The sequence below is a fragment of the Protopterus annectens genome, chromosome 9.part0, assembly GCF_019279795.1.
Source record: "Protopterus annectens isolate FY-2018-M chromosome 9.part0, PAN1.0, whole genome shotgun sequence".
NCBI lineage: Eukaryota > Metazoa > Chordata > Ceratodontiformes > Protopteridae > Protopterus > Protopterus annectens.
In genome coordinates this window covers 1,515,061,261-1,515,073,739 of record NC_056743.1, presented here as the reverse complement: position 1 = coordinate 1,515,073,739, position 12,479 = coordinate 1,515,061,261, and the positions used below count along the sequence as shown (strand labels likewise).

At 36.4% G+C, this 12,479-nt stretch overlaps 1 protein-coding gene across 4 annotated transcripts in view; it reads right to left on the bottom strand.

The window, feature by feature from the left end:
* Nucleotides 1-12,479, bottom strand: part of LOC122812148 (GEM interacting protein) — a 1,774,188-nt gene that overhangs the window by 110,934 nt on the left and 1,650,775 nt on the right. For all 4 annotated transcript variants that reach the window (XM_044084459.1, XM_044084456.1, XM_044084457.1 and 1 more), the window contains one exon: nucleotides 3,956-4,256. In XM_044084459.1, the coding sequence (XP_043940394.1) occupies nucleotides 3,956-4,256 (301 nt within the window). The remainder of the gene's footprint in view (nucleotides 1-3,955; nucleotides 4,257-12,479) is intronic.

Here is a 12,479-nt window from a genome sequence, read left to right as displayed (position 1 = left end):
ACCAAAGGACAATACAATCACATACAGGCAAAATACCACATAAGGTACAATACAAACACATTCAGGCAAAACACCAGACAAAGTACAATGCAAACACATACAGGCAAAATACCAATGTACAGTATGATGCAGGCAAAATACCAGACAAGGTACAATACAAACACATTCCGGAAAAGTACCAGACAAAGTACAATACAAACACATACAGGCAAAATACCAAAGTACAGTATGATACAGGCAAAATACAATACAAGAACATACAGACAAAATACCAGACAAGTTGCATTACAAACACATTCAGGCAAAACACCAGACAAAGTACAATACAAACACATACAGACCAAATACCAGAGAAGGTATATTACAAACACATTCAGGCAAAATACCAGACAAAATACAAGACACATTCAGGCAAAACACCAGAGAAGATACATTACAAACATATTAAGGCAAAATAATAGAGAAGGTACAGTGCAAACATATTCAGGCAAAACACCAGACAAGGTACAAAACAGACACTGAGACTGAAGCCCACACATAAGCAATCATTTATTATTGCCCTATTGCTTAACCATTTGAGCTAATGAACATCACAACCAAATGGATACAGAAGATACCAAAGTATAATACAAACACATACAGACATAATACTAGACAAAGTACAGTACAAACATATTCAGGCAAAACACTAGACAAAGTACAATAAAAACACATGCAGGAAAAATACTAGACATGGTACATTTCAGACACATTCAGGCAAAATACAAGAAAGTACAATACAGACACGTTCAGGCAAAATACGAGACGAGGTACAATACAGACACATTGAGGCAAAACACCACGCAAGGTACAATACAAACACATACAGGGAAAACACCAGGCTAGGAACATTGTAAACACATTCAGACAAAATACCAGACAAAGTACAATACAAACAAATTCAGACAATACACCAACGTACAACACAAGCACATACAGGCAAAATATCAGATCAGGTACATTATAAACACATTCAGGCAAAACACCAGACAAGGTATAATACAAACACATACAGGAAAACTATCAAAGTACATTATAGACATATTCAGGCAATACACCAGACAATGTACAATACAGATATATTCAAGCAAAACAGCGGACAAGATACATTGCAGACATATTCAAGCAAAAGCCAGACAAAGTACAACATAGACAGATCTACATCTAATAATTGAAAGACCACTTACCCAAAGATGACTTCACTGAGATGACAACACAGAACTGTTACTTTACTGAATGATCACAATACCAAATTTTTTAACAGGGTAAGTATGAACTTGGCCAACATGGGAAAATTTGTCCTTTTTCCCCACTGTAGTGTGATCCCAGAGTTGGTATATTTAGTTTGGGGGGGGTGGGTTTGACATACTGTGGAGTGTTTCACTGTTCAATGGTGGCCAGGTGCATACCTGCCCTGTTAAAAATTCAGTAATGTGATAGTTTGGTAAAGTAATAGTTCAGTATTGTCGTCTCAGTAAAGTTGTCTTCTGGTAAGTGGTCTTTCGATTACTAGAAGTAGCCCCATATAAACACACACAGGCAAAATACAAGATAAGGTACAATACAGACACATTCAGTCAATACACCAACCAACGTACAATATTAACACAGACAGGTAAAATACCAAACAAGGTCCAATAAAGACACACTCAGGTAATACACCAGACAAGTTACAAAATCCTGAAAACACAAATAATGCTAATATGTCAATATAAAGACATTAATATCTACCGACTGACCCTGACCCTAACCCTAACCCTAAGGTCCGTCACTATCGCACACTCACCTGACCCGCGCCCTAACCCTAACTCACTTAAACCACCCCTAACCCTAATTTTTGTCACTATTACATACATGCCTAACCTGCGCCCTAACCCTAACTCACTTAAACCGCCCTAACCCTAACATAAAACCAACCGCACACTTACCTGAACCCAACGCATGACCTAACACCACAGGGCTAACAATAGCAAAGCCACAATGACGTCAGCATGCCCATTTTGTGTATTTTGAGTTTCAGGATTTTGGGTTTTCGGGATTTTGAGTTTTCAGGCTTTTGGTTTCAGGAATTTGATTTTCAAGCTTATAGTGTTTCAGGCTTCTGATAGGGAACCATATATATATATATATATATATATATATATATATAGATAGATACGCACACACACACACACACACACACACACACATATGTACTCTCTCTCTCTCTTATTTATATATATACAATATGTATATATTTACATATACACATGAATATATTTTATTTCTAAGTTGATGTCTGCTGTCTCCTAACTCACACTGCACAATGAAATATTCTCTCTTACTAATTGATTTATCCTCACTGGGGAGTTTATCAGTGGCTTTAAACAAAGACATGACCAGTTCTTCTAGCACTTCCAACCAAATTAGTGTCTTTCTGTCAACCAATGAACTAGGTGTGCTGTTTTTATAATATTCTTGGTTCATTTTATATTTTTAATGCAAGGATAGTTACTGATCAAGAAAAGCTGTAGAATGTTGAGATTGGTGTGTTGCTGTGCTACCTGACTTTCAGTCAGAGAGACTGAATGTATCTCTGCTTCAGACGAATTTACAATCATCTGAATACATTTTTTACTTTCTTAGGTCTATTTGCCAAATGGTTTCAAGAAAGTGCATTTAAAAATTGAAGACATACAATAAAGGTTGTCTGCAGTGTAATGGACCTCACATGCTTTGTGATTTAATCTTAAACCCATGCATTCTTTAAGAATCAGCATTCATTAATAACCAGTGATAGTTTTTACAGTACGTACATAGTTAGCCATCATAAAACTCACAGCTGTGTGACACCACAGTGCCAAGCTTCATATTGCTTGATTAGGTTTTCTAGTGACAATACCCACAGCCTCTATGGTCACATTGATGCATTTCACTGGGTACAGTACCCTTTTTCTGCCTTTAGAGAGAGACACATTCACTAGACAGCAGACTTCCTAGTTTTCCATGATGCACTGCACCAACCTCAGTTCTTGCCACACACATCTGGTTGTTATTCTGAGAGGTAGTACTGTTTTAATTCTGAGAGGTAGTACTGTTTTAACACTTGCGAATATCACCAGACTGTAAGAATATTTATTCTGTGCGACATGATCCCATTTAGACTGCTCCATCCTCAAATCCCCCCTTGCACACACTCACATGCATGTGCTCAGACACACAAACACACACACACACACACACACACACACACACACACACACACACACACACACACACACACACACACACACACACACACACACACAAAGTCACAAACGCTGCTCTTGTATCATTCACCATCATTTTTCATTAACTTATCCTAACATACAAGGCCAGTATCCACCTAATTTACTCCAGGAGACAATGATAACCACATAGGGTTGTATTTGCTCTGGGACAATTATGGTTGTATCCCCTCTGCCTCCATGCAGAAAAGGCAAAAAGTGAAACTGAGAGAGTAATCCTAATACACTGATCACACTAGAACCCAGTAACAATAATGGTTGAGATGAGGGTCTGAAACTTTCAGCCTGACTTATTATGTCATTGTCAATATTATATCCCCTCCTTTCCACTACACAGCATGTGTAGTTATAGCATAAAAATGGATGATTTACATTTGTCACTCTCCTGAGCTGTTGACATTTTGATCTCTTTCTGCCATATGAAGTGAGTAAGGTGCCATATTAGCTACTCAGTCTATAGGAAAACAACAATGGAAATACCAGATATCTGATCTTTTTCACCTGGAGGTTGTATGATGATCTATACCAACTTCTTGACTTAGGTTGCCCGAGGCAGACTTTTGAAGTGAACCTTTACTCTGAGAGTACTATGACAATTTTTACTTTTACATACACTTTTACTTACAGTACTGGAAAAATTTGTACTTTACCTCAGTTGAGAGTGAGGTTGTTTTTTCAGGGTTAGACTCATCTCCATCTCTGTCTGTAAGACCCTCCACCTGAGGTGCATCCCCATCATAAGATGTTGAAATTGGTAAGTCATCCATCCCAAAAATTTTCTCATAATATACAATAAGAAACTCCACAATCTGTGCTTGGTAACTAGAGTCTAGAAGTGTCATCATCGATGCCTTGTCCACCTCAGAAGTAAAAGGTCGGAGAAGTGTAGGCCCAAAAATTATTCCTAAATTGTTTGCAGACATCTTGTTTTCCTCATATCTCTCTGAGATTCTGTTGGATTAAAAACAAATGCAAAATTAACATGACATCATTTGCAGTGAGATTAGAATGTATTCTTACATCTCTTCCCTTGCTGATAAAGCTGGAAGAACCATCTCTTCCCTTGCTGATAATGCTGGAAGAACTAACAAGTTAAAATCACAGGTCCTTCGAACATTACACCACCCTTACTTTTTGTACAGATGCATAATACAGTACACCTCCTGCAACGTTACCCAAATCAGATTGTAGGTGATCTATTACACTAGCTGGCCCATTTAAATTGTGTTTGTGTTTCTTTAGTTTTGTAACACAGTATGCCATCTGCAATATTGTCTGAATCAATGTTTAGCTGATTTATAAAACTAGCTAGTCCATTTTGTTTGTGTCTTTTTTAAGATTTTAGGCTTCACTTTTAGCTTTCATGTTCATTGAAACACTTTCTGTAGAACTAGAGCTTTCAAGGGCTTTCTTTTCCTCTGGACCAAGTTATATTTTCCTTAAATACATCGTCACAGGAGTATCTCTAATTATAATGTTTTGGGTTGCAGACAGGACATTTTGTGGAAGTTGGAAGGCTGTGCTATAATGATTAAGGAAAGATCATCTGCAAAAACAAAAATATTGGGTTCACCTCATTCTAGATAATAATTCCAGCTTAACACCATATACATATCTAACTGCATTATACAAACACCCTAGACTCTCAAAAACTTCAGATACTGATGTAAAATAAACACAAAAAAATCCCAAAACAAATGCAGGACAGAAACATTTATTTGCAGTATAATGCAAAGAGTCACTATTCATATTAGATGTCAATAATCGGTGATCAAACACAAATTTGTCCAAACTGCTTTAAAAACACTACACAGTCATAAGCCAAAGTTGGTAGATCATAAACTGAGTCATGACCCATGACTTGGCCATCAAAGAGTTTGTAGCCAACTAATGTGATCATAGCAGCAGAGAAAAACTATTTTATTCAGTTAGGGAGCCCCACTAGCACCTCTTCAGTAAAGAAAGGTGCGACTTTCATACTCCCACTACTTAAATGTTCTAAGTCCAAGGTTATACATTCTCAGAGAAAGGATGGGTATCTGATACCAGCATTTCTTTTCTTCTGGTATTGTGTGAACTTGGAGTTAAAATAATTAAAGAACAAGGCGGTGGGTGGAGGGGCATCAGGTACAACATCCATTAAAATTACTGCAGAACTCTATCTCTGTTTGTTTTTATCAATGTGCAGTGTCAGTCTCTGTAGTACACTGCATGCATTCATTATAGACTTACACAGAATGTACAGATTTGGTGAACAATGCTTTTGATGGACTGGGTGGTGTAAGATGTGCAGAACTGTTCCCTGTCAGCAATGAGAATGCACATCTGCACAAACCGCAAGGAGACATTTGCACACATCAGATGTGTGTTTGTACACACAAATGCCTGCAAAGGATTGCATTGTTGTACATGGCTTAAAATCTTAATGGCTGTGTGACTACTATTGTAAAGTAATTACTGGTAGTACATCAATATGCGATGCTAACTGATAAAGAACTTTTATCTGGATTAACAGATATTTTTAGAGTTATGATAAGGATGATCTACTTCAGTAAATTGACTTAACACATAACTGAAATTCAACTGATCAAGATAAAAAAATCAGAAAGTTAAAAATAGTGAAAGTTTACATTTCCAAAACTACAAACAATGAAAAGCAACTGCACATTTCAAATACCAGCCAGAAATTATGGATTGAGATTGCAGACACACAAAAAACAGATACAACATTTAAACACTTAACTTTAATAAAAAATGAACCTTTGCAACGCTTGTTAATAGAGATTGTGGTACAGTGTGGATCAGGAAATTTACTCTTTTCCCTACTGAAGTGAGAACTCAGAGTTGGCATATACAATATGCAGGGGGTTTGGGGGTGCAGGGGGGGCTTGCACCCCTGCAAAAACATTGAAAATGTATATTTGTGTGTCAAAATTATGTATTTAATGTAGTAGCTGAATTTTGTGTGTGTCCATCATCTCTATTCAGAAGTTCTTACTGGTATTTGACATGAGCAGTTTCATTTCATTGTTTGTAGTTTCAGAAATGTCAAAAGCAGCTGAAAACTAATAACCAAAGCAAGTGGCGTAAAAGAACCTGCTGCAAAACGCCAGTGATGCGTAAAGTACTGTGGTAGCTTCCTTGGAATCACGGAAATACGAAACCAGTAATCCAAAATGAACAAACTTTTATTGCACAAAAACATGTTACTAGGTTAAGCGCTTTCACCTACTAAAAACGTAGGTTTCATCAGATCATCACATAAATGAATTCTGTAGCTTAAATATTTTTGATTTTGGCACCAAAACTTAATGCTATACACAATTAAAGCCGTATACACACAATACATCTAAAAGACAGTATCTAATCTATTCATAAAACACATCATTACTCCTTACATACAAATTTTAAAAAACTTAAAAAGCTTACAACCTATTAGACTTAATAATATTGTAAAAATATATATAAAACAATGTTGTACAGTACATTATGAGTGTTCTAATATACTTTTCATAGATATACTCTCATTCAAACCCGGAGGGGTGGTAGCATCTGTTAAAATTTGCCAATAGCTTTCCCTGTATGACAGTAGATTTTTAATGTTACTTCCCCTGGGGTTCGGTGTAACTAACTCCAAGATACCAAATCTGAATTGATGTTCAGTTCCGTTATAGTCCTTTAACAGATGCTACCACCCCTCCGGGTTTGAATGAGAGTATATCTATGAAAAGTATATTAGAACACTCATAATGTACTGTACAACATTGTTTTATATATATTTTTACAATATTATTAAGTCTAATAGGTTGTAAGCTTTTTAAGTTTTTTAGAATTTGTATGTAAGGAGTAATGATGTGTTTTATGAATAGATTAGATACTGTCTTTTAGATCTATTGTGTGTATATGGCTTTAATTGTGTATAGCATTAAGTTTTAGCGCCAAAATCAAAAATATTTAAGCTACAGAATTCATTTATGTGATGTTCTGATGAAACCTACGTTTTTAGTAGGTGAAAGCGCTTAACCTAGTAACGTGTTTTTGTGCAATAAAAGTTTGTTCATTTTGGATTACTGATTTCGTATTTCCGTGATTCCAAGGAAGCTACCACAGTACTTTACGCATCACTGGCGTTTTGCAGCAGGTCCTTTTACGCCACTTGCTTTAGTTTCAGAAATGTAAACTTTCATTATCTTGAATTTCTAATCTTTTTGTCTCAATCATTTCAATTTGGTTATGTGTTAATTTGATCTACTGAAGTAGATCTAGTAAGGATATTCATTAAAGTCAGTGTTCATGGATTTATAAGAGAATACTTAGCTATCATTCTTTGTGGGACATTTTAAGCCTAGCCTACGGTTCCCGTTTTTTTTGCCTACATATGTTATTGCATAAGTGTTTAACTGTCCTTGCAATAATTTATTTAAATAATTGTCATTTGTAAAGGATTAATTTTTAGGGTCAGACCTTTGGTGTAGAAGGGGACCCTACTGTAAGGCAGGGTGTTTAAGCACTGCTTCTATTCATTAGGAGGATAGGGGCTTTGCATTAGGATATAACAATACTTACAAATACACCAAACAGAATAACATATTTTTGGTAGGAAAAGGAGATAAAAGTTTAAAATACATAGCTTTATTATTTGTTATTCTGAACAAGTTGCTCACTTTACAGTTTGTACATGCATTTTTTGCATAGGGAAATCATATAGATTTTTTTTAAATGGCAATTCAATAGCAGACTAATATTAGGAACCATACATAAATGCTTTGTTTAACATCTACTGACAAGCAGGCCTACCTGTATATTTTTCATTTTGCAGATACGGAAGGATTTTGCATGAAAAAAGTGACTGTTTCAGCATCTCTAAATAACTGTAAGAGAATTGTGTCTAATTTGAATCAATTTAAGTGTTGTTTAACTGGTTAATTGTAATATCCTTAAGAATTTATTATTAGAACTTTAAGATGAGGAGAAATACATAAATAATTGTATGTGATATTAAAAGGTGTGTAATCACATATACCTGATGGCTTGTTTTTCATTTATTTAGTGTTTTCCACTCAAAAACGTTTTGGTAAGCTTTGTATTGTTTGGTCATTAACTCATGATACGATGCAATTCTCTCTTTGGAATCAGTAAATAAAGTCAACCATCTTACATCAACAGGAGTAGAGCAGTATCTTAAGAATCCAGAAAGTAGTTTCATATCTGCATTAATGCCCTTCTGCTGTGAACTGTGGATTTGAGTACTGCTTTACCCCCTTCCTTAGTAATCTGTGCTAACTTCAACCCGTCCCTACCCCTTATTCCAGCCCTACTACCTTATATAAGCCCCTTTTCCTAACACCACTACTAAACAAGACATTACATGCATCACATAGTGCAGGATTCAAGCTCAACATGGAATCTACCACCTAACCTAGCCCTTACTCTGATCCTAGCAGGTAAACACTTTCACACACCCAGCGTTTCAAACATACCACTAAGCTATCTACTTGCTGTCCTTAATTTAAACCTGACATGCAAAATGAAGGATATATAGTCAGCTTTAGGAAAATAGTAGGAAGACAGGAATAAAATGAAGAAAGACGTACTAGAGGAATGAATAAAAGGAGTGACTTCAAATGTTATGGGTTCAAAAAAAGGAAAGGTCTTGTATAATCCTTCACTAACATTTTAATTGGGAGATAAATTAGGGTCTGAATTCTATTCACGATAAACTTTCTTTGGATTCCAAAAAATGTCTATGAAAGAACAGAGCACAAGTGTGTTTGTTGTGTTAAGAAAGATGGGTACTGTGAAAGGCTTATATAAGAATTAAATGGGAGATGCTGAGTAACAGTGATTAGAGAGCAGTACTCCCTATGGGTCACTGTGGTGTACTACAATGTTCTGTATGACTGTCAGTAATACACACATATGAACTAAAAGGTGAATATGGTCTGATATGCAGATGGCTTTAAAAGAAACATGATGTTACAAAGAAAAGGATGATTTAGCAATATATAAATAAACTATGTGACGATGTAATGTTTCAAAATAAATATAGAAAGACAGGAGTGAAATGTAGGTCTGCATTGCTCTGAATATCTAATCTCTGCATTTAATTTTGATTTGAAGCTCTTTATTTCAGGTTTGATCACTTCTATTTTATATTTTATTCTCATATTACATTTGTTTTGTTTTAAGTTTTCTGTTCTGTTGCCGTTTTAAGAGTTCTTGGCTTGGGACAGTTAAAAAGTTATCAAAGAATTCTTTTGCAAACTGTGAATAGCATTGGTTAATTAGTGAGCGGAGCTGAGAAACAGCATTGCTCTTTTATTTAGAAATATCTGTAGTAAGCTGAAGTGTTTGTGTGTTCTGCATTGCTCTAAATATCACTCATATCTGCATTTAATTTTGATTTGAAACCCTTTATTTAAGGTTTGACCACTTCTATTTTGTATCTTATTCTAGTATTACAGTTGTTTTATTTTAAGTTTTCTGTTCTGTTGGTGTTTTAAGAGTTTGCCCTCCCACCCAGTCCTCGTGTTCTTAAATCTGGTGGCCTTCGAGTTGCCTGCCCCTGCTATAAATCCCATTTTAGACACTCCTCCCAGTCCCATCTCATCAGCTTATTCTACTGAGTAGAGAGATCATTTGGGAAGGCCCACCCCTTAGTTTCTCAACCTTGAAGTATTGTGTTTCATCCCTTCCTACTTAACCTAGAAAACAAATTGCACTTTATTCATCTGCATTTACTGTATTTATGTTTCTTCCTACTTTATGACTTTATTTTGCTTTTGCAGCTTGTTCTTAAAAGTACTTAATTGCATTTATTCTGCTGCATTTATTACTGCTTGTTAGTAGCCTGATTAAATTGTGACTGTTATACTAAGCCTTTTGGTTTAAGCATTTGAACTTCAGGCCAGTTGTTTTACATTAAGAAGGTTTGTGGTTTACACTCTTGTGGTAGGAGATGTAGCTTACATCCTTCTAAGATGGGAATTGCTGGTTGAAGGCTTATTATACCGGCTTATTTTAACTGTTTCTTTCTGAAATTGGTGCACCTTGTTTGCTGTAGCATAGACTAGATTCAGACCTGCTAAATCTAGCTCTGTTTGTGTAAATTGAGCACTAGTCCAGGTCATCTTTTCTGGAGAGGGTTCCCTGCACCTTAGTGGCAAGAGTGTGCAATTAGAACTTGTCTGATTGAAGACTGCTGGAACAGGGCTCATGTTTCAGCTTTTTTTTATTGGTTAATTGGTTAATTTGTTTAAATCAGTTTGTTCTTGTTTGCTACTGTTACATTTAAGTGTGTATCTGTTCTCATGTGTTAAATCTACCTAAACAGAGTTTAAATATCTTTATCTTAGTCTGGTTACGGGACTTGCTGTATCCAGATCTGTTTGTGTGATTCCTGTGTTTCCTGCTACTCCATCTTCTGTTGGCCAGGGCCTGCCTGCACTTAGTGGGAGTAAGTGAGCTAGTTGGAACTGGTCTAACATAGGGTGTTGAGCTAAGAGCTCAAGGACAAGGGTTGATTGGTCAATTCCAGTGTTTCTATTTTACTTTAGTTTTTGTGGTATTTAAACCCAGCATTAGCATGGGTTTGTGCTTGTTTGCCTGTCTCACACCGCCCCTGCATTGTTTTAACCCTTTGTGAGGTATCTCAGTTGCAGTTTTTTCCCTTACTAGCACTCCTGTGTAAGTGAGGCCCAAACCCGCAGCTACTGTATTGATTTTATCCAGCCCTACTCACACCTATAGATACTCTCCTCAGACAGTACCCACTCTACTATCCCTGACCTCTCTTCCACAGATTCTGATAATCATGGATGGACAATTTCCTATAGTTTCTTCTGCTAGCCCAGTTGATATGGGCATCCTGACACAGTGTAGCAACTGCCTTGTGTACACAGACAGCTCTCTACTACGGCCACCTAGGAACACAATATGTAAGAGATGCAATTACATTAAGAACCTAGAATCCTTGCTGTCTCAGTCACAAGCCAGAACATCTGGTCAAGGGCAAATGTTATATAAATACTGGCTCTATATTAACAGGTGTCCGAGAATAATTGAATGAGCAGTGACTGTGTGAATCATAAGACACCAAGAGACAGAATGTAGGTCAGTGTTTGCCATAGGAAGTCATTGAAAGTGTGATTTCTGAGCATGTGCTATCAGTGATTCCTTTGTTTTAAGAGATTTCTTCCTTCTACATGTTTGTGCCACCATGAAGTTACCATATATTTAAGTTTTTTTTGGAGGGGTATAATGCATGGGGATACTACAGGCTTGTCTCTCAGCACGAAACACAATTAGATGTTCTACCCTTTTGACATTTCAGTCATTTGTGTTTGGTGTTTTGGTTCCTCTGAGTCTTGACAGTCAAGGTTTCATAGGGGATCCCATATGGGCAATTTAAGCTATCCAATTATCCAGAGTACTTCTGGAAGTGATTGGAAGCTATAGCAATTCACAGACATAGTGAGAACCACAAATTCTGGGATCACTGGTTAAAACTGAATCTTGGACACTGGGACCTGAGATGTAAAAACCCTAATCATACATTCTGCAACCACTATGTTGTATCTTCAGTGCTTTTGTAATTTTATTTTTCTTTTTGGCTTAGGGCTAGCATACACACATGTTATACAGGCTATCTAGTGTTCTTGGTTGCATTGTATCATGTACACTATTAGCAGCATCTAAACAGTGTTGGGAAAGGGTCTATATTGAATCAACGAATGCTTAAAAAAGCGAACGCTGATTCATCGACCTTATTTCAGCGAATGCTGAAAATCCCGAACACCTAGAACAGCGAATTTTTTCGCAGGGGAAAAAAATCACTGGGCAGGTTTTGGGAGTTTGTTGTTTCTTCCACTGTGGTACAATCTTGGAGTTGGTATATTTATGAATGGGGGTATGAGGGGCTTAGCCCCCCACATTAAATACTGTTTTAATTTTTTTTTTTGTGTTTTTTTTTTTGTGAAACAGCGATTTTTTTCCTGGGAAAAAAATCACTGTTCCAAGTGTTTGGCATTTTCAGCGTTCGCTAAACTAGGGTTGATGAATAAGCATTCACTTATTTAATATAGACCCTTGGGAAACCATAATTTCTGACAGTTACTGAATTTCAGTATATAACATTTCAAACATATTCTTTGAGCTGTGTGATTTTAAACAGAT